The 23,608-nt window shown below is 38.0% G+C and overlaps 1 protein-coding gene across 1 annotated transcript; it reads left to right on the forward strand.

Moving 5' to 3' along the window:
* Window positions 1–5,732: 5,732 nt before the first annotated feature.
* LOC135221140 (sodium/potassium/calcium exchanger 1-like) lies at window positions 5,733–18,455 on the forward strand. The gene is made up of 3 exons (XM_064258964.1): window positions 5,733–5,898; window positions 15,578–15,654; window positions 18,327–18,455. The coding sequence occupies exons 1-3, from the start codon at window positions 5,733–5,735 to the stop codon at window positions 18,453–18,455; spliced, it is 372 nt and encodes a 123-aa protein (XP_064115034.1).
* The last annotated feature ends 5,153 nt before the right edge of the window (window positions 18,456–23,608 follow it).

A 23,608-nucleotide genomic window follows, 5' to 3' on the forward strand; every position in this document is an offset into this window, starting at 1 on the left:
CACTGTCAATAACTGCAATTGATAACAGCAAGGGCATGCGATCGTAAAAACCCCTTTTATCAAACAATAAACCAGGCCTGATGATGCCTTTGATAGAAGGCAGTGGAGAAGGCTCACCAGGCAACCGACCCCTTAATGTAGGGATAAGGGTGGGAAAGAAGAAGTTGATTTCCTGGTTGAGATGGACGAAGATTTATATACAAGTAGAAGGACGGTGAAAGAGTCTGACTGTTTTGAAGCCATGCGAATTAAAACTGAAGGTTAAGTAGAGCTCTGCCAGGGAGATGGAATAGTACTATCGGTGGTGGATATATAGCAAGTGTTGACTTGATCAGATAAGTATGAGTAAATATGATAGATCGTGGCGATATTAGAATGGAAGTGGAAGAGCCCTGGAAGAAGATAAGTCTCTTGTCTACGAAGCGATGATTGAAGTGTATAACAGAAATTCGGAACCAACTCTCCATTATGAAAGCTAAATATAGATGATGATAAGAAATGAAAGGAGAAAGCTGAAATTTCTTGCGATAACGTGTTTGAGATATAATAATAATAATAATAATAATAATAAGAAGAAGAAGAAGAAGAAGAAGAAGAAGAAGAAGAAGAAGAAGAAGAAGAAGAAGGATATGGGATATGCCAGTGGAAATTGCACCCATAGTCATAGGAACACGAGGCACGATCCCAAGATCCCTGAGAAGGAATCTGGAGAAACTAGAGGCTGAAGTAGCTGCAGGACTCATGCAGAGGAGTGTGCTCCTAGAAACAGCGCACACAGTAAGAGAAGTGATGGACTCCTAAGGAGGCAGGATGCAACCCCAAACCCTTACACTATAAGTACCACCCAGTCGAATTGGAGGACTGTGATAGAGCAAAATAATAATAATAATAATAATAATAATAATAATAATAATAATAATAATAATAATAATAATAATAAAATAGTATATAGAACATATACATACAAAACTGTGTGTTATTAACCTGGTGATCAGGTTTCATTCGACTTGCAGCAGAGTAAAATTCGACTTATATCTTTGTTGATGACTGAATGGTTGTGTTAACTGTCAACCTGTTTGATTGACTAGTTGATTTAACAGTAAACTAACTCCCAACTCCAAAGAGCTTAGGATTAAATACTCGTTACTGTGAGAGAACTTATCCCTTTGGCGTTGCCTTGTTCAAAACGTTAAGTGAATCCACCTTGATGTGTTGATTGTGACCTATTATTTAGAATTATGAAAATAGTGTTACAAACCTAATAATCAGCAAAGATGGTGGAAATGGGTTATTTCTATTAAAACTACAAGTAAAAATTCCCCAGTTTTCTGTACAGCGCATAATGCTGTATGAAATTCTCAGCCACGGCCTCTTGGTGGCCTGTGTTGCTGGCACCTATGGCGGTGTCGGACGCAAGATCGTTACTAAATTTAACCTTATACAAAATAAAAGTTACTGAGACTAGAGGACTACAGTTTGGTATGGTTGATGATTGGATGGTGGTTGATCAACGTACGTATTTGCAACCCTCTAGCCTCAGCAGTTTTCAAGGTATGAGGTCGGACAGAAAAAGTGCTGAGGGGCAGGAAAATAGGCCATGTCAATAGTTTTCCTTTTTACAGAAAACTAAAAACCGAATAAAAAAAAATTAGCGGCTTTATCTATCAATGGCTGAGAAGTCTAGATCGCTGACCCTTCTCCAAAAAGACCTGTTCGTATCCTGTCAGTTCCTTTTGCATTCGAGTTATTCATTCCAGTTATTCCAAAATCAGAGTAAGTTCGGTGTTAATGGGTTCTTTTAGGTTTTGATATTTTCAAGCATAGTTGAGGTTCAACTCACCACCTGCGTCACTGCTGTCATTCTTAAGAAGAGGAAAAAATGACTACGGTCGAAGACAATAAATAAAAAAAAATGATGGCTACATAATACTTTTTGCTTTCTCAGGGAGTAAACCTACTAACTACTTTGTTGTTTTTCTTCTTGTTCTTGTTGGGGGGTGGGGGGACGGATAGGAAAGGTCTATGGAGAGCCTATAAAAGGTCTGAAAAAGGTGTTTCGCGTTGAGTTAAAGACACAGGAATTTTAGGAAAGGATATTTATGATTTATTTATTAGAATTCAAATGTAAACAATAAACAACGTGCATGTTAAACAGCACAGAAAATAATTTTTAATAAAATATAGCCTTGATTTTCGTTGGTGAAACAAGGCTCTATTTGACCCTAGATTTTAGCACGTTTTAATATACGTTAAAAGTAAGATATATAAAGTTTACAACTTCTGCATGAAGGGAAAATCTTGCACGCATCCCGAGTAAGCTGGAAGTCGGATCACACCTTGTTACTTTAAAAAACAAGTTGAGGTTTCATGCATCTGGGTCAGTTTTTTATCACTCTCAAACCTGAACCATCACATTGATTTTGCAATGCAAGTGCGTTCACAAATAAACACTATGATGGTCACTAGATGTATATTTCTTAGAATTTTCCATTCTTTTTTTTTATTTCTCTTTTTTAGGGATATGCGAATAAAGAAGAAAAGGTCGAGCTAACGCAGTTTTTCAAAAACGTCACCTGATTAGTGTTATTATTATCATTGGTTTTATTGAAAATAATGGCTATTTCAGATGTTTTTTTGTATAGAAATTTCTCTATTCTTCTTATTACTGACTTTTCTTTTATACTCAAATTAGCTATCAAAACGCCAAATGGGGGATTCATGTCAAAAACGTGTTATTTGTCAAATTGAATATAATTTTGTATAATATAATCAATTAGACAAATACCACGTTTTTGACGTGAATACCACATTTGCCGTTTTGATAGCTAATTTGAGTACAGAAGAAAAGCTAGTGATAGGAAGAATAGAGAAACATCTTTAAATTCTCAATAAAACCTGTATTAATGAAAGTCTTCTTCCAGCATATTATTATTATTATCATTATTATTATTATCGTCCTTTGGAAACGGAAGCTCACAAACACGAAGTATATACGCCTATAGGCTCATGATGAATGCACCAGACACTTCCGCCGATTGCCTTTGAATACCCGATGGTAGCCATTGAGACAGCGTATAAAATAGGCGCAAAAGAGGTGGGACATTCGATGCCCGGCAATTTCGGAGACAAAGGCCACCATTTAGCCAGACACAGAGGTCACAAAAAGGGGTCATTTTAATGACCGGAGAGGAGCGCGAACCGCTTTGAGGTCTTGGGTGGGTCAGTGTTACCGGAGATCACAGGAGGTCACGAGTGACTGGATTTGAATGATGACTCTCTCGGAGTCCCCGTCGTCAATGACCCTCGAAGGCGTCGCTTTCTTTGAATATGAAAGAGAGAGAGAGAGAGAGAGGCCTTCACAAAAGACTTCATAATGGACGCCGTATGCGTCAAATCATTGACTTCATTGGAGACTGTTAAAAGACCTTGTCATGAACCTTTATTTGGTGACAACATGTCGATCTTTCTCGTGTGCGGTGCTAAAGATTCCATTGTGGACTTCGTCGGAAGGGACTATTATGAACGGTAGTCAGTGACTTCAATGTGATTTCGTCTGGGATATTACCAGGGGTTGTAGCAGACCTTCATTTAGGCTTCTTTTCTTGTTGAGAGCTTTAGGGAACTCACTGCTGGACAGCCGAAGCGTTTGATGTATTATTCTTTCTTTTCATGGCACATAATAATAGTAATAATAATGGACTTTATCCAATTACAAGACATTGTGCAAATACATTATTCAGGGGGCAGCTGAGATAAAAGTACAGTAAAAGGATCATACAGAGGTTGGGGGAAGTGACTATGAAGGATGTACAGATGTCTCAGTTGAATAATGCAGAGAAACTTAATGAAAATAATAATAAAAAACGACATTTAATGTTTTTTTCTCTTTCACCAAAGCTCCAGTTTCAAAGATAGAAAAATCTCCACTTTATTTCATAACTTGCCACCTCACTTTCTTAGTATCCTTCTTGCAATGCCGCCTCTCATTCACAAAAGAAAGTTAACTCATTTTCACATATATAAGATTTCCTCGTTAGATAGAATCCATGTACAAGGTGAATCACATTCTCTTCATAATCATTTCTTCTGTAAAAGAAACTCTCCCTCCTGATAGCTCTGTCAGGCATGTAAAATTTCAGGTTGGCCTCTTAATGTTAACAATGATGGCAAGTTAGATCGTATGTTAGGCCTACGTCAGTTCATCAAATTTTTTCAGAGATCTTTTGCAACTTATACTCTTCACACTGAAACTCACTACTATCATAATAGAGGTGAAACGTCAGTTAGTTTTATGAAACGTAGGCTTTCTAGGAGGATTTGAGACCCCTATATAAATCCATCTTCGCAACAAGGTAATGATTTCTAAGTCGAGAATTCATCCACTCCTGTCCCACGGAAGGGAAGAAGGCCAAGCCCTTTTTCCATTCGGAGAAGATAAACAAAGATGAGACAAACTCTTCCTCAAAATTTATCAGTAATGTTTCTTGTGACCCCTCTGTGATGGATGCCGCCTCCCCGGGACCCACGCGCGATGCACGAATGAAGAAATGCAACTGACTCCTGTGGTAATTGACTCTTCAATGTGTGTGGTACTTATAATGAGATTTCATGTACTTCTTCATTATCTGTCTTCACATGCTGTATCTTATGTTTGTTGGGGTGGGTAGTTCTGCCATATGTGTAGGGTCGTGGTTTTTCTCTCGTTTTCTGTATTAGTTTTCCTTTTCTTTTTATATTGTCCCAGTATGGAGAATACTTTTGCTTTACGACAATAATTCATTAAAATCTCACATTATCTATCTTTCAATAAGGAAATTACAGTATAATTTTAAAATTAAAAATAACAATATCTTTGCAACTATTGATAATAAATTTTATATAGCAGATGAATTTGATATAATTACTCCAATTTAATAATGGTTGAATATATTTAGACCAATCGTGCGCCAACAAATACTTTCGGTATTATAAAGCAATTCTACATTTCAACAATTTAGCTATCAAAGAAAAACATTATAATTATCATTATTGTTGTTGTTGTGGACTTTGTATTTTGGTCTTTATGTTAAATTGCTCATTTGGAATGAAGATGAACCCAGAGAAGGGTTCGAAAGCTTTTGTGAAAATTTTACACGAGCTTGTAGCAATAATATTATTGTGGACTCTTCAGAACATTTCATGAACTCTCGCGATAGAGAATATCATATCAACACCGCCGTTTTCTATCTCTTTCGGAGCCGTTTTCTATCTCTTTCGGAGACGCCCTGATTGCCAAAAAAAAATAACAAGTTATTTATGCGTCTTCGCTACGAGAAGCTTGACGCGGCTTTCATTGAAACAAGAAGCCGCCAGCAGCTCAATCAGTGAAACCCCGCTAAGAGACACCGAGGGGAGAGAGAGAGAGAGAGAGAGAGAGAGAGAGAGAGAGAGAGAAGAGCTCATTTCAGTCACAGATTCTTGAAACGGAAACATGGATCAAATTTGTTCTCAGTGAAAGAAGATAAGGGAAGGGGTTTTAGGGGGTGGTTGGAGGGGTGGGTTTTGGGGGGGGATGGTTACCAGGATTGGGGGGGGGGTAGGGGGCAGGAGAGTAGCGGGGTACGGATTTAATGGGGGTCAAAGGCGAAGAGAAGGAGTAGAAGAAGATTGAAAAAGGTAAGTGAGGGTGGACGAGACGAGAAAGTGAAACAAAAGGTGGTCTGACATGATTCAAGCAAAAGTACTTCAGGAAAATGGAGAAGCGAGAAATGGGAATGGGAGTGTTTGGAGTAGAACAAGAAAGCGGAGACAGTCGCTTGGGAACGAAGGAGGAGACGCTCCACATGAGGGAGGTCACGGACCTGAAAATGATGTGGGAGGTCGAACTTCAGCTAAAGGAAGTAAGAGGAAGAAGAAAAGGTGAGATGATGGTGACCTCGTAAGGAGATCCAGCGACAACCCCGCGAACAATAATACGTCACAGGGATTCCTCGAAGACTTCTTCTGAGGTGGTCGCTCTCGTGCCTCGTCGAAGGCGGAAATGCCTGAGGCCGCCTTGCTGTCGTGGCTGCAATATATCAGCGCTAATGTCGTGGCATGAAGGGACATGGCGTAAACACACAAACATGAAAATGAAAAAAGTCGTGTTTGCTTAGCGCTGAGTGAGGAGGAGCTTCGTGATGTCTCTCGGCGCTCGTTGGACGAATGGGTTGAGAGTCGTCTTCTTCTTTGATTGAAATTCGCCAGGGACCTGTGTTCCTAAATAGCTCGGAAAATGAAGTCACGTCTATTTTGTGTGTTTAGCCTTAGAAGGGAGATCGTAGAAGCCGTGAAGTGACGAAAAACAAGTGTGTTTAGGATAATCAAGGATGATTGATGTTTTGATATGCAAGCCACCATAAACTTGTGTGCTTTATAAGATTAAGAGTGCGCGCTTACACTCACAAACACACATAAACATTGGTGCACACACACACACATGCGCGCACAAAATGTAATTTTTATCTTTAGTATCAGACAGGAAATTAATGGAAGATGTAATTATGATGTTATATTAAATTATTCTTCTCTATCTTCAGCTCTTCCCATCTATATATATATATATATATAATATATATATATATATATATATATATATATATATATATATATATATATGTATGTATGATGTTATATTAAATCATCCCACACCCAAATTACCTGTGGGACACTTATATAAACTAACCTTACTTAACCTAAACTTGGGGCAGGGCAAAGAAACCAGGGCTGGTGCAATATTACACACCTCGGCAACTTGCCTCCGGCACCTTATATTCTGTAAACGCTGTCCACTGCTCTCGAAAATTATTCTCGACTGTTATGTTTTAGGCCCGATTTTTTAAAAATTTATCTCTAGGTTATTGGGATTGCGCAAAAGTCGTGTGCGGACATCTATAAAAATTTTATGAAAAGTGGGACTTATGGGAAAGATGGGACACTTCGATTTTAGGATAATAGATTTTATGGACCTCTCTCTCTCTCTCTCTCTCTCTCTCTCTCTCTCTCTCTCTCTCTCTCTCTCTCTCTCTCAGGTCCAATTATGTTTGCTCCCCAGAGCTGTGCAAAATTGACACAACTTAGCGCTTTCAAACTTAGTCTTCTCAATGTTCCAAAAGGTGAAGAATATAATTCATTGTTCGTCGTTAAATCTTAACCGCATTAGACAGGTAAGAATTCCGGACTGTCATTAGCTTAGACCCCAGGACATGAAAACTTGACTCGCTTCTGGAACTCGTAAATATATTTGCATTGAAAAAAAAATTAAATAGCTGCTTCTAGGGTTCCTTTTTGGTTGTATTTGTAACATTCCAGTCATGTTATTGTTGATCTAAAAGGAGGCAGCAGTTTTAAAAGTGTTCAAAGGAAACTTGAATGTTCAAAGTCTTTCGAAAATCAACTTCGATAAAATGTAGAAAACGGGAACCACACAGAATTTCTTTAAAGTTGACACATAAAGCACCTGCATGAAAGTAGGGATATTGATGTATGTCTAGTGGCTTCAGTGTTTTCATGGACCCCAATATCTTAATCTAGATCTTTCCAGTGACAATGTTTCTTTGGCTATATGCTAATCATTTATTATTCTAAGCATCATTCTTGATTGCTAATTGACTTCTGAAAAATATTTCTTGTCTTAGACCACTGCAAAAAAAAGGTTTTTAGTTATTTATCTGTCCTGAGGAAATGTTTTAATTCTTGAATACGTCCATGTTTTAAATACTGTTCCCCTTTTGGCCGTCACCACCTGCTCGTGCAAAAATTGCATTTTTTACCTAGTAGAATGCTTCAAATCGACGTTTTCTCACGTCTGGCAGTGCAGTACACCATTATCATTGAGATACCTCAAACTCGGTCGAAAATCACTCCCCAACCCCCGGGACGATACCCTTAAAATGTCTGACAAAAGCTTAATTTCTATTGATGCCAATCTCTGGCACTTTCGTTCAGTCAGCACTTCATAACCTTGACAACTCTTTCCATTTAGAGCTTCGCAGAATATGCAGTTTACTACGTTGTACTAGACGTAAATTGATTCTAACAGCGTTGCCTTTTCCGTGAGGTGCGGTGCCACATAAATTCCGAAAGTTTTATTTCTGTAGCAACCAAACTGTCGAGTAACATTCCTAATCCTGAGGTTGAATCATGAGAACTTCAGAGGTCAATAATGTCTTCGTGAGCATGATGTTACGTCACTTCAGAGTATATTTGTTCTCTGTCTCATTTGTCTTACTTTGTTATTTATCGGATTAGTTGCCTTTTCATCTTGTTATTTTCTATATCTCTACATATCTCATGAGCAGTTTCTCAGGGAATCTTAATTTTTCATTGTTTATACTTGACTTTCTAGGCTATTAGGGCCCTTAGGCTTGTAGCATTTTGATTTTCCAATTATGGTTGAAACTTGGCTTGTATTCAAAATAATAATAGAAACCACCATTGTTTTTTTTAAGATTGTGTAAACGACCTCTCGTTTCATTTCAGGGCCACCTGAATGCTTTATGCTATTTGAAAACAAACATTAAATTCCAGGCATGGAATAACACATGTTTCTTGCTTTATTATGCTACTGTTTCACTTACCCAACATCAGATCTTTTAAATGAGCTCATCTTTTCACTGATAAGAATACCGTAATGCATTCAATCTACGGCCACGAACATAAATTCTGCAAATTTCGGTTCATGTATTGAACACTTCAAAGTCAAAGTCAAATTCTTTATTCCATTAAAAATGGTTATTACATAATTTTACTCTTTCTTCGCTCAACTGAGTGGCGTTCTCCAATTAGATTTGACTGCTGACTTGTCAATGGGAGTGAAGGTTGTTGCTGAATATGGTATATAATATCTACTGTATCTGTGTTAAACAATTCTTAGAATCCAGATTACCATTATAAAAATCATTGATATTACTATTACCATCGGTAACTACATAGTGTTCATTCACGTAGGCAGTCTTATCAGCCATCATTCAATCCATTATTATTGTTATTAGTCCAAGTGATTTACATCTCAAGATGAACCAAAATAAAAATACGTAATCGCTGTTAATTAAGTTACAACGTTTCTGAGTTATGGGAGGAGAGGATATGTTATAAGAGAGAGAGAGAGAGAGAGAGAGAGAGAGAGAGAGAGAGTCACAAGAAACAGAATGTCTCAAAGACTTATTACTCCATCCTAAGAGGAGACATCGTGTGCTCACTTATCTCTAGGAGCAGGTTTTACTGTTCATTCACGGTGTCCTAATGATTTTGTCTTGCTTTTGTTTTAAACTCTTCCACACTGCTGAGAGAGAGAGAGAGAGTCTTCTACGCTGTTATAAAGATGGAGAGAGAGAGAGAGAGAGAGAGAGAGAGAGAGAGAGAGAGAGAGAGAGAGAGAGAGATTGTTTGAAAAGTTCGTTTCATTAGAGTAAGGAAAAAGATAAAAATGGGAAGAGGAAGAAATGGAGAGAGAGAGAGAGAGAGAGAGAGAAGAAGAGAGAGGAGACAGAGCAGAGAGAAGAGAGATTTGTTTGAAAAGTTTTGCTTTCATTAGAGTAAGGAAAAGAATAACACAAATGGGAAGAGGAAGAAATGGAGAGAGAGAGAGAGAGAGAGAGAGAGAGAGAGAGAGAGTAGAGATGAAACCTTGAACCTTCTGTGTTGTTTATGAGCAGAAGGAGAGAGAGAGAGAGAGAGAGAGAGGAGAGAGAGAGAGAACGTTGAACCTTCAGTGTTGTTAGTGAGAGAGAGAGAGAACCTTGAACCTTCAGTATTGTTAGAGAGAGGAGAGAGAGAGAGAGAGAGATAGAGAGAATCTGGAACCTTCAGTGTTGTTAGTGAGAGAGAGAGAGAGATAGAGAGAGAGAGAGAGAGAGAGAGAGAGAGAGAGAGAGAGAGAGAGAGAGAGAGCAGGGAAAGGTGAGGGGGACACGCCTTGCAAATGTGTTATTTCCTCCCCGACTCTACCACAAGTGTTGATAGTTTTCCACCAAGTCGTTTGTCTTGGGACTTGTATGGAGAAGAGGAGAGAGAGAGAGAGAGAGAGAGAGAGAGAGAGAGAGAGAGAGAGAGAGAGAGAGAGAGAGACTATTCTAAAAGAAATCTTAGTTTGACACGGATAAAAATGACTTTAGAAAATATATTACACGATGCATGAAATACACTGCAGAAAGTTCGCGAGGAATTTTCAGACATATTCAATGAATGACTTTTTCGAAGCTTATAATTTTCCTCTATATATTCTTTGTTTAGTGCGTTAACATCACTAGCTCTGTTCTATAAAAATTTTTACTGAACAAATATCAGAGGGCATATTAGAAAATAAACCAAATGATCGAAGTTTCTATCTTTTACTCTTTTTTATATGCAAATTTTACCAACATCTTTGCAAATAAGAACCAAGAAATAAGAGTCAATGGACTTTCAAAATGACTCCATATCACAGTGTCAGGTAAAACATCCATTTCAAATTTACTAGAAATGTTCAAAATCATGCAGAAGAATTTCAGCAGCTCAAAGTAATGGGAAATGATGAAGTGTTCTGTATTCAATATTAGTTCAAAATTGCGGTTAAAACAGGTATATAACGAGAAGGTCAGAGAAAAGGGCACTAGAACAAATTAAAAGAAATGTAACCGAATGAGAAGTCTCTTCAATTAAAAGTCAAAACAACCATAGACTCTATAAGAAACTATAGCACTTGTCCAAAACAAGGGGATGGAATCGAACTATATTATTCTCGTCGGGGGTCGAATTCGTCTCGCGATTTCTGCAAAAACAGAAAAAAAAACGCGATGAGATCAAAATAGAGGGAAAGGAGCCGCGAATAAAGTATGAGAGGAAAGTAATTTTGCGATGCAAATTTCAACAAGAAATTCATAAGATTACGGGTCCTGTTCTTTTTTTTTTTTTATCCAGAAGATAGCATTGCATGTGAAATCAGAATGAGAAAAAAGGGATTTGTCCCATTCGGAAAAGGATGGCAAAAAAAACGGGGAAGAAAAAAAACGCTGGAATCATATAAATCGTTCCATTGGAAAAGAGAGACTTCGTCTGGGTCCGCGGGATTTTATATTTTGTTTCGTTCTGCAGGTAGAAATAAGAGGTAGAAATAAGATATTGAAAATCTTGTGACTTCTCCATTTGACTTTCATGTAGAATTATATTCCCTGAGGCGCAGATCAGGGATATTAATGGATTTCCATGAACGTATTAATAAACAACGGAAATACCTGGCTCACCATGATTAGCGGAAGGTTGAATGTTCCTTCTGACCGTTTAAAGGCAATGATCTCGATCGTTATCAGAATTTACACGCAGTGCGAACAATTCTGAGCAATTCAAATGCTGAACTATTCACGTAGGCGAGTTAGGCCATTTTCGAGTGTGACGCCACATCCTTAACCCTATAATAAACCCGAAATATTTCTTGTCGTAGCTAATTGGCTCCGAGAGACGCAGGATTTAAGCAAACTCCCATAACTGCATTCTAATGAATGGCTGCTGACCTCACCCATCTATTTGCAAATTCGCAGCGCAACTGTTACCTCTTTCGAAATTGCATTCATAGCTAGAATTCTGCCATATATTCAGTTCGCCGATCTCAGTCACCAACGGGGAAAAAGGAGAGAAGTTTTATTCATAAGCCTCGTGACTGTCGCCATTGCGAGATTTGTAAAAAATTTTTTTTTTTTTTTTTTTTTTAGCAATGGGCGCGTTCTACAGCCACTTTTCTAAGGCGTCAAAACGTTTCCGTTTTCGGGAAATTGTGTAGGCTAGAATTTTTACTCCTCTATACTATTTGCGCTACATTTTTGTGAAATTTTGCAGCTTTATTCAAGCGATAATGTGTTCAGTTACTGGCCGGGTTGTCCTTTGAAGTCAAAGCTCTTATATGTTGTAGATGCTACTGAACATTGTGGAAAAGGAAACTCAATAGCATTTCATCCATATACTGCCAAAGCAATATTTTATTTGCATTTCTTTTTAACGGTATTGTAGGTTTGCTCAAGACGGTCATACTTTCATCACATAGTCTGTTTTCTTCAAATGCATCAAGTCCTTCGGCACACATTCGTTACTATGTTTTATTTATCTTTTTATTAATCATTCATTTATTTTGTTTCTATTTACGAATCATTCTCCAGTACGTGGTAAATATCAAATAATTTATGAATAAAGTCAATTCTTTGTGAAAATGTTCACTTTTCTGATATGTAAGCAGCTTTCTTTTATTTTCTTATTTGAATTATGAGATAAATGATTAAAAAAATTAGGTAGGATAGCTGGTGTTAGAAAATACGGTAGGATCCGGGTAATAATTCCTATAAGATACTATATGCTGAAGTCCTCACCTCAGGTAGATACAAAATAAATCAATTCCACTTCGCCTGTACTTCATATATTGTGGAATCACTGCTCTTTTTATGCTTTCCCTGAATGGGTTACTCTCTTTTTCATTAGAGACAAGTTCAGTGTCAGTTTCCTTGTCTTGACAGATTTTGAATTGGGAAACTGTGAAAGTAGAGGCCCCTTCATTTGGGAAACCATGAAAGTAGAGGTCTCTCCGCCCTTAAGAACTGATGAGCCACGCTGATAAAGCTGTTATACTTTGAAGGTCAATTTCCACCATTTCTGGTCTATTTTTCACTCCTACGTTTGTTAAAAGGATAGGAGGATTGCCAGAGTTTCTTCTCTTTTTATGAAACTGACAACAAACAGAAGCAATCGACTGAGAATTCGTCGAGAAGCTAAGCTGGAAGAAGAAGCGCACAATTCTCTTCATTCTACATCCATATTTATCCTTAAAATCTGCCCTTCTCTCTTTCAGGAAAGAGACCAGAACTTGGTCCCTTTGATAAAAAGCTTAAAGAATAGTCAGGTCACTCACGCAAACAAAAGAAGAAGAAGAAGAAGAAGAAAGAAAAGGAAAAAGAAGAACGAGATGTGAGCGTCTGCGAGTCAGTAGTTGGAGTTAATCTTTCCGAGCGAAGAGACACACGCACCTACGGTCGTCTCACTTGAGAGGTGTTTTTTATCATCTGTGAAAACCACATCAAAAGGAAGGACACCCTTCTCCATTACTCCCTTCGTCTCCTCCTCCTCCTCCTCCTCCTCCTCCTTCTACCCTTCCTCCCCAACTGGAGCTCCTTCTGAGCCCCTTTGTAACTGCCGGTTGGATTCTCTGAATCCTTCCCTAGACCTTCCTGCTTCCTAATTATCATTACCCTGCATATTTGAGAAAGCGTGGCTCTCTCTCTCTCTCTCTCTCTCTCTCTCTTTTCAATTTGTTTCTCGAAAAGATTGTCAGGGATAGCCTGATGAAAGGGTGCATGATTAATAAACATATGTGAGTGTATGAGTGCGTATATATGAGTGTTTATTTGTGTCCTAGTATGAGGGTCCTCTTAATTAAAGACTAGCGAAATAAGGAAAGGTTTCCACTGAAACATCAACGATTCTTCGTAATTCGTAACTTCTTTCATTCATGCTAAAGATTCATTTTCAATCACTGTTCAATTTGCCTCCTCTAGCGTAAGAGGGGATTAGCCAGTTCGACTAAAAAACAGATGATTTTTCAAAAATTCTAAAACCGATGTAAAACGATGCGATGATTCTGTCATTGTTTTCTTCTGTACCTCCTGTTCAAGAGATTCCTTCGTGGGATATTGAAAGCCTCCGTGGCGTAGTTGGTATGGGCTTTGCCTGTCACCTCGGTGACCGCGAGTTCGGTTCTCGGGCATTCCACTGAGGGGTGAGAGATGTGTATTTCTGGTGATAGAAGTTCACTCTCGACGTGGTTCGGAAGTCACGTTAAAGTCGTTAGTTCCGTTGCTGAATAATCACTGGTTCCATGCAACGTAAAAACTCCATACAAACAAAATACAAACAAACTTTCATGGGATACCACCCACTTTAATTGAAGGAGATCGCGGGCGTCCTCTGCTGGAATATAACGCTGGAAAGACAGTCAAACATGATCTTAATTGCCATTTTAGAGACCTGGAAACCACCACTTCAAGCAATTTGTCCGGAGGATGGCAATCGCAGGAGGTTACAGACGAAAACAGGATAGCAATCTTCCAGCAGTTGTAATGGTAAACTTCTGGAATCTGTGGCGTGAGCAGGAAGTCTTTTGGACAATTTGGACATGTTAACATTTCTGGCATCTTTGCTTCATACTCCGTTTAAATTCTGCGAAAACGTTTCAAGTTTCATCGAATATTCAGAATCCCATGAAAGACTGAATGAGCTCAAGTTGTACATAGCTTGCGACACCCAGAACACGAAATTTATGCATGAAAGCTTCATTTGGGATGAGCCCTAGGCAACGCTGAAGGTGCCTAGAACAAGCGCGGACTCTTATGGAGGTGTCAAGGATCGAAAAAGGCCTTTCATGTACCCAGTGATCAATAGTTCAACAACTTCAGAAAGAGGTGAAAGAATGGATATTGCACTCTATTGATTGCAATCAGCTTTGTACAATCATTTTGGAACAGGTAAAATATTACGTATTTTACGCCCGTCAGCATTTTTTATCTTCATCACCTCAACTATCTATTCTAGGCCATCTATGATTTTCTTAATATTCTTTTATAAGAGAGGAACATTAGCGGAGGGCTTCTCTTACTATAATGGGCGTTATGTCTGTCCGTCCGTCTGTCATTCAATCATGGCTAAGCGGCTGGTCCGATGGGCATGAAACTTGGCAGGGTTATAGTGAGAACTCCTGGGATGGTTTATAATGGGGTTTTATCCTACCTTCAACCAAAACTCCGAAGGGGGTGGTGCTGAGAAGGGATTCCTTGAAACGGGGCTGGTTATGTCTGTATAGTTAGTTACTTTACGAATTTATCGTACATAATTTCTGTATACATATGTTCCCTAGTTAGTATAAGAGCCCTCCAAATGAATCTTCAAAGTAAGGTTGATCAGTCGTGTGTATGATTTTTTTTAAGAATTTTTCAGAAGGAGGAACTAGCGAAATTTTGTGATGACGAACAATTCTGCTTCTTGTTGCTTTCAGACTCAACAGATTTTCCAGTTGGGACCCTGAGAGTACCCCGTCTATACCTATCTACCCACACATCCCTAGCTGAGTCACCATAATCAGCGGCGTTAGTGGTAAATTCACAGACCTTAGCTTCAACCGTGGCAGAAACATCTGTTGACTGCCGGAAATATGTGTACTAGGCTCCCTTATCAGCTGGAGACAGACAGAAAATGGACAGATTCCCCCTACTCACATCCTCCCATGTCTTATCCTTCTCTCAATGCCTGTCTTTTCCAGCCTCTTTTAATCTCCCGGCCCTTCCCCCTATCTTTAACCTGCATAGCCTGGCCACCCCCTCTCTCTCTCTCTCTCTCTTTCCTCCCCACAATTCTTCCCAACTTCTCTTTGCCCTCTTCATCTCTCTCTCTCTCTCTCTCTCTCTCTCTACTTCCTCACGCCATCACCCTCCCCCAATACCAAACCCTATCCCCCCCCACCCCCATTATCCCCTAACCCCCTTGGCTAAGTCGTAGATCTGTCACCTCTTGCGGGAGATCTTTATTTTCTGGGGCTTAACTTTATCAGTCGTGACTAATTGGGAAAAGAGAACGGAGGGAGGAGGAGGAGGAGGAGGAGAGGAGGAGGAGGAGGAGAAGAAAGAGGTGAGTGACAGGGCGGAGAACTAATTGGGGGAAAGGAGGAATAGATAGAAGAAGAAGACGAAAGGGTATGAAGGAAAAATGAGAGTGAAAGACAAGCAGAGGGGAAAAAAAAAGTGACGGAGTACCTTAGGACGAATGGAGTGAGAGGAGAATAAGCAGATAAAGTATAAAGTAAAAAAAAGGAATAAAGAAAAAACAGAAAGAAGAAGAAGAAGAGAGAAGACGAGAGAAATATGAGTAATGGCGATAATCAGGCGACATCTGAACGTCAGCTTAGAAACCATTCGTATGTGATCGCCAACACCCTGACTCTTGTCTGTCTATCTGATCTTTCACAGCCGAATCAACCCAACTATAAAGAGCGCATTACAAAACACAACTATTATGGCCACCGTTTCCACCCCCTAATTATACGCCTGAATTTATGACTACGAGTCACGCATTCGTTTCCCAAACACAAACAAGACTGTCTAACTAAGTACGAAGTCTCGGAGGAATTATTTGTAGCAGATGGGTTTAAAATGGCCTTGTGGAAACCACCAATCTCGCTGGCTACTTCTCATTAATTAAGGTTTTTGTTGGCCTCTCTCTCTCTCTCTCTCTCTCTCTCTCTCTCTCTCTCTCTCTCTTATCTTCATTATCTCTTTCTTTCTGTCCTTTTGGTTATATCTTTCTCCTGCATCTTTTTTTTATTGTATTTCCATATATCTCCTGCGTAATTATATTTTTGTTCTCCATTTTTTTTAAACTCCTACGCTCTCTCTCTCTCTCTCTCTCTCTCTCTCTCTCTCTCTCTCTCTCTCTCTCTCTCTCCAACAATTTTTCGTTATGCATATTCCTTACCACTGTTGCTCAATAATGCTCAATAGACTAATAGCGAAAGCAAAAGCATATAATAATCATCTTTTTTTATCATATAGTTGATACAGGTTATTTCAGGAAGGTAAGTTAAGCTGTCTACAACATCCCTAACCACAGAAGTTAATTTACCGAAACAATTTATTCCTGAGAAAAGTATTAATGCATCAGAGAGTCTCGCTTTTTTATCCTGGTTTAGATGTATGATGGGAATAGCTATTTGACAAGAATATTATTATAAAAATGTACTCATGGTACCATTAGTCTTGAAATGGTGAAAAGCAAATCTCTACAGAGAGCTTTCAAGATTCGAACGATCCCTGCAAAAATTTATTTCTAGATATCTGTACCCGAATTTTTAAGAATATGTACCCATATGTAACTGTAGATTTGTTTCTCCAGGAATATTATTGCTATTATTATTGCCACACATTAAAATTATCTACAATACCCACACTATTGTTTGGAATAAGTTGGAAATAATTGAACGAGACGAGAGAGACTCCTCATAATATACAACATTTAAAACAACTAACAAATGAGCCGAAGTGTCTTCGCCGCTATCCAGTTTTCTGTAAAGCCGCTACAGCGTACAATCAAAGCCACCGAAGACAGATCTATCTAGGTGGTCTGGGTATATGCTGTATGAGCCGCGGCCCATGAAACTTTAACCACGGCCCGGTGGTGGCCTATCCTATATCGTTGCCAGAAGCATGATTATGTCTAACTTTAACCTTGAATGAAATAAAAATCACTGAGGCTAGAGGGCTGCAATTTGGTGTGTTGGATGATTGGAGAGTGGGTGATCAACATGCCAATTTGCAGCCCTCTAGCCTAGGTAGTTTTTAAGTTCTGAGGGCGGACAGAAAAAAAAGTGGGGGCAGAGATGACGAGATAAGAGAAGGAAACATTTCATCATATAGAGACTAACTCGCGGTTTTAAAAACACTGCTATTTAGCCTGACTCGTCTTCCTTTCCCCTTCAGAGATGGATTCGATAAGGATTACCTTACCTTTTCGGTAGCCTCTTTTTCTTTTTCTTCTTTTTATTTTAGAAAAAATATGCTGTGCGCAATGGATGAAGAGACGCACTTTCATTTCGAGTTCTTTCAGAAATCTCCTGAAGTTTTAAAGAAGAGGTTGTCCTTTTCTACGTCATCATGGACCCGACTGCTACCTGTAACGTATAGTAGCAGTTGTATCTCCATCTTGACCGAGTCCACACGTCGTTTCCATCATCCCAGTTCCAAAAGAACTGCGCCGCGTAACGCGCTAACTTTGAAAACAGTTTGCGCTTTTATTGCCTCCAATTCACTCCCGTCTTCACACGGCCGCCTCCGAAGTAGTACACGCCCAACCCCTGTCAGCGTTCAGGACTCGGTATTGGGTCTCATTTAAAGTCTATAAAATCTCTTAAATGCTTCTGCTATACTTGCAGCGAGACCCGAGACCAGAGTAGCATTTTCGTGTGTTTACGAAAAGGAGAGAGAATATTCTTCTCCTACTTCTTCTTCTTCTTCAGTCACAAAGAAAAGCTGTTCAGGGAAGTCTCGAATGCCGCGTTATTACTCAAGTTCGAATGGACCCCGAGGTTCCTTATTTTGATTGTCTGCCCTAGCGTTGGAAGATGTGGTCCATAAAAGTAAGACATCTGTCCTTGTTAAAACTTCTAGGATGCTTAGGAGAGAGAGAGAGAGAGAGAGAGAGGGAGGGGAGAGAGAGAGAGAGAGAGAGCTGTTGACTGCTTTATCCGTATAATTTCACGTTTACTTAAATGCATTGATCGTTATATGTAAATGAAATGTTGTAACCAGTGTGCTTTAAAAACAAGAAAGGGAGAAGAAGAAGAAGAAGAAGAAGAAGAAGAAGAAGAAGAAGAGCAAGGCTTAGTTCTGGAAGATGAAATAACCGCGTCTGAAAAGATGGAAGTTTTCAAGACTTAGATAAACCTGATTTGCCCCAAATCACTGTAGAAAAGGTGACCTGACGAGTATTATGAGACCATCTGATGAAGAAAAATTATTTTCTTGGGTTGATCAGAGTAGCAGCCAAACTAATACCTGCAGAAAAAAGAGACATGGATCCCTTCTTGCACGGAAGAGAAAGAGGTTTAAACAAGGCGTGACTGACCTCCAGCTTACTTGGGGCGTGTGCTAAAATCTACAGTCAAATAGAACGTTGTTTCATCAACGAAAATTAGAATAAATATGCTATATTTTATTATGAATAATTTTTCTGTGCTGTTTACATTTTCATTTTAATTAAAAATCATAAATGTCCTATCCTAAGATTCCTGTATCTTTAACTCAATGCAAAACACCTTTTTCTGACCTTTTTAGGATTTTCCTTAGGGCATTCTACCACCCCACCTTTCCCCCCCCCCCCCCCCCCCCACCAACCCAACATAACAACAAAGTAGTTTGTAAGGCTTACTCCCCAAGTAAGAGAAATAGATGCAAGGGTAGGGTCGAAGCGATTCAGTTCTGTTGTGTGGATTCAGGAGACAGGAAGTGAGGGACTCCAGAATAAGAGAACAGTATCTGAAATATCTTGGCCACAGTGATGAAGTTGTGTTTTCTGTTAATATGATTATTATTAAATTAACTATAGCTGAATGGGAGAGGAGGCAGGTAATGAACAGGAGGTGAATGTTAAGGGTACCAAATTTATTGAAGTTACATGTAGCACGCTTAGTTAGGTATGATTATATAATCATTGTTGATAAAGAAAGAAAGAAAGAAAGAGCAATAGCAGACTAAGTAAGAGCATTAAATTTAATTGGCGAGTTGATAAACAGAAGAAGCGCTGTAGTAATTCATTAGTAAGGAGCTGCAACGTAATATCCAAGAAAGCAGAACTTTGCAGAGCGCTACTACAAATGGAGGAGGGATCAGATGTTTGGAAGGCAGGAAATAAAAAAAAAAAAAAATATTTAAACAACCTGACAAAAAGCTAGCTATTAATTACAAAGGCGAGTATAACAATCAAGAAGATGAAGAGGTCTCAAGCCAGACTTTATCAAATGCCTTGGATATATCAGACAAAGAAGTCCTAGTTTGGTTAGTTTTATTAGGGGTAAGGTTAAGGTATGAGTAAGATAGAAGTTTAAATGAACCATTTACATATTTTTTTTAGCACGTCAAATATGTAAATCAATAAAATTTTACTCAAGGAAGCCTTATGTTATAAGTTTATAATTCACAGACGATAAATAATTAGCAGGATAGGAAAACGGTCTCCAGACAATTTTATTTCTCGGAAGCTGAACGAGCAATCCAGGCGAAGAGAATTGGTTCGAGTTCCAACGATAGTGAAAAATACCAGTATTTTGATTATGGCTGAGAAGCAAGCTAATAGGACAATGAACGAAATATAAAATTTAACAATCAGATTAAACCACACACACACAAGAGGCAGTTCATCTACAACGCCTTCAGGAATGACGCAGAGGTCGAATCCATCGAAGTTGTTTTGCCAGTCTATAGAAATACAAGAGTCGCACAGACTTTAGCAATAGAGAATATTTTGGGCAACACAGAGATAGAGTGAGAAAATCATGGGTGCTGGTTGTGAGAGAACTGCCAGCTGAGTATGGGAGCAAAAGGTCGAGGTCTCTCCACCAGAACAAGGTACGCATCCATCAGGAGGAGAAAGAGTAGAAAGATTTCACAGAACGTGCTGAGTTTATCGAGAACTTTCTTTGTATATTTCCTATTTATGCCAAAAAAAAAGACAAAAATTTACTTCGAATACAGGTTTATAATGATATCTATTAGATACTAAAGAGGCATAACCGCCAGCAGTTGGATAGGCTCAGAATGACTTGCGTTCGCTCTCTCGACCAAATGGCTGATGAACAGGACGATACACACCAAAAATCAAACTTTCATAATAATTTAACCAAAAAGGAAAAATTAACTTTCCATTTATCAAAATATCGTAAACACGTTTTTTTTCTAATTTTATTTATTTTTTTAAAGGTGTTCCTCTGGATTCAACTATTTGTTAAAATACAATTCGCTTACTTCTTTCAACTATGTATTGACTGATATTCTTACAGGTACAGCTTATTTATTTTATCGCTTTATTTATTTGTAAATTTACTAAATTTGAGCATTTGTTTGCATTAGCCTAATGACTATTGATTTATTATTTTCTTTATCTGCCTTAACACACCGTCATGTGTTCGGCAAAAGGATACATAACACGAAGACAGTTACACACACACACACACACACACACACACACACACACACACATATATATATATATATATAATATATATATATATATATATATATATATATATACATATACATATATGTATATATGACTGGTAAAAATGTTCTGTTACAACAGAATTCCATCTAATAAAAGGACCCCATAAAAACACCAAATTATAGAGAGAAAAGTACTATATTTCAGAGACTGCTGTCTCTCTCTTCAGGTGTATGAATGAGAAAAGTTTACAGAAAAGGTGGTATTTATACAAAGAGATCCATCCACAGGTAAGCCAATTTAGGTCACCCCCGCTGATAATCTTCCTTTAATTTTCTTAAGCGTTGGTTGAATGAAAACCTTTTCAATCACATCTGAAACCCATGCTCCTTTTGAGATGTTCATTACCTGCCTCTATTTTATTAAGGCCGATTCCATCATTTGACTCTTGTATCGGCAGTTGCTGCTATAAATTATGCATGACAAATTCCAGTTTATTCTATGGTTATGTTCATTTATATGGTTGAAAATAGCTGAGTTCTGTTGTCCATACTTAACTGGCCGTTTATGTTGTATTAATCTCTGGAGAAGTGATTTTCCTGTAAATCCGATGTAATATTGGTCACAGTCTTGGCATGGGGTTTCATAAACCCCTATTTCCTTGGGGAATGTCTTTTGTTGGACGTTAATCAGGGATTTGGCTAAGGTGTTTGGGTAAGTAAATGCAAAAGGGTTAGATTTTCCGAGGGTCTGAGTCACTGTCTTTATTCTGTCCAGGTGAGGAATTTTTATTTTATTTTTGGGTGTCTTGTTTTGAGGGGGTCGGTAGAAAATTACGTTTGCTTTGTGAATTGCTTTCTCAATTATATGATCAGGATACTTTAAAGACAAAAGTTGCCCACGAATTAGTTCAAATTCTTTTTTCAGGAAATCTGGGGAACAATTCGTAAGGCTCTTAAGAACAGATTGCTGGCTACACCCTATGTTGATAGCAATGTCGTGATAGCTAAAATAGTGAATGTATGAAAGTGAGAACGTTGGTTTTCTGTATATGGTAAATTTGTATTCTGTCGTGTCTCTGATTATTAAAACATAAAGAAAAGGAATTTTGTTGTTTGTTTCCCATTCAACTTTAAATTTGATGCTGGGCACTAATGCGTTTAATTTTGAGAGGAATTCATTAAAATTGTCCCACCTATTATCCCAAAATGTTAGGATATCATCCACATATCTCATCCACAGCATATCTTTGGGTTTTATTGCATTTATTACTGTAGTTTCAAAGTATTCCATGTACAGATTGGCTAAAACAGGACTTAAAGGACTACCCATACTGCACCCGAATTTTTGCTTATAGAATGATTCCCCGAATGAAAATACGTTATTAGATGCACATAATTCAACTAACTTTATTATTTTGTCAAGCGCCAATGGGAAATGATCTGAAAAGGGGGATAATTTTTCCCTCAAAAACAGAAGAACGTCCTGTATTGGTACTTTAGTAAATAGGGAATCTACGTCAAGAAGATTAAAGGAAAATTATCAGCAGGGGTGATTTGGCTTACCTGTGGTATAAATACCACCTTTTCTATAAACTTTTCTCATTCATACACCTGAAGAGAGAGACAGCAGTCTCTGAAATATAGTACTTTTCTCTCTATATTTTGGTGTTTTTATGGGCTCCTTTTATTATTATATATATATATATTATATTTATTATATATATATATTATTATATATATATAATATATCTAGGTATATATTAGGCACACATATATATGTGTGTGTGTGAGTGTGCAGAATCTAATGGTCACTTTTTAACAGTTACGTATGTAGTATTTATTAGGCACAATGCCCTCCTAACTTCTTGTTTCCTTCACATTTGGACAATCGTGCAAAATGTGAAGAAAACGAGAGGTTAAGTGGGCATTGTGGCTAATAAAGTGTGAGGCGATGCCTAGAACTGGATGAAAATAAAGGAAGACTTACTGATTCTCGGTTGAGAATCGACCTTGGGTCGGGATATCAGCTCGAGGTAACGATAACTCACATTGGTGCTCAGACCCGGGATCGAGTCTCGGCCGAGGATCGGTATGTTTCTACTTATATGTGTGTGTGTGTGTGTGTGTATATATATATATATATATATATATATATATATATATATATATATATACCTATATATATTCATATACATATATATATCATCAGGAGAACCATAGGGAAAGGCATCGTGCTCAGGTACATTTATTTTGCCGACGTTTCGCGACTCATAGTCGCATCCTCAAGGCTAAATAAAGATATAAACGTGAACAACAAAACCATGCAATGCATAATTCATAAAAATTACGCATTATTTAAAAATTCAATGAACGACAGCATAAAGAACATTTAAAAATTTATGAATATCTTAAGGCATTACAAAAATTACAAAAAAAAACTACATACAAAAGTTATTAATGCATGTAAAAAAAATTTTGATAAAAAAATGAAAAATTTAAACAAAAAAATAAAAATAAAACAGTAAGGCTATTCTGTACCTTATCCTCACAAAGGACGGGCAGTGAGTGAGAGAGTTTTAAAAAACAAACAACTTACCCTAGGTGATGTACAACTGAACAAAGGAGGATTGTGTATTTAAAGACGGAACTACCTTTTTTATCATAATGGACTCCAAGATTGTTAGATTTTGAATTTTGTAAAAATTAAAATGGCCTTAAAGTATCCCGAAACACGAAAATATTGAGTTAAAAATTTACTGTTGTTATCACTGGCCCTGAAATTAATACTAAGGTGTCCAAAATCCCCACCAATTATGACAATATAGAAATGAATAACGCAAAAAAATACCTTGTATTATTCTTTTATGGTGGAATGA

This window comes from Macrobrachium nipponense, chromosome 2, assembly GCF_015104395.2.
Source record: "Macrobrachium nipponense isolate FS-2020 chromosome 2, ASM1510439v2, whole genome shotgun sequence".
Classification (NCBI taxonomy): Eukaryota; Metazoa; Arthropoda; class Malacostraca; order Decapoda; family Palaemonidae; genus Macrobrachium; species Macrobrachium nipponense.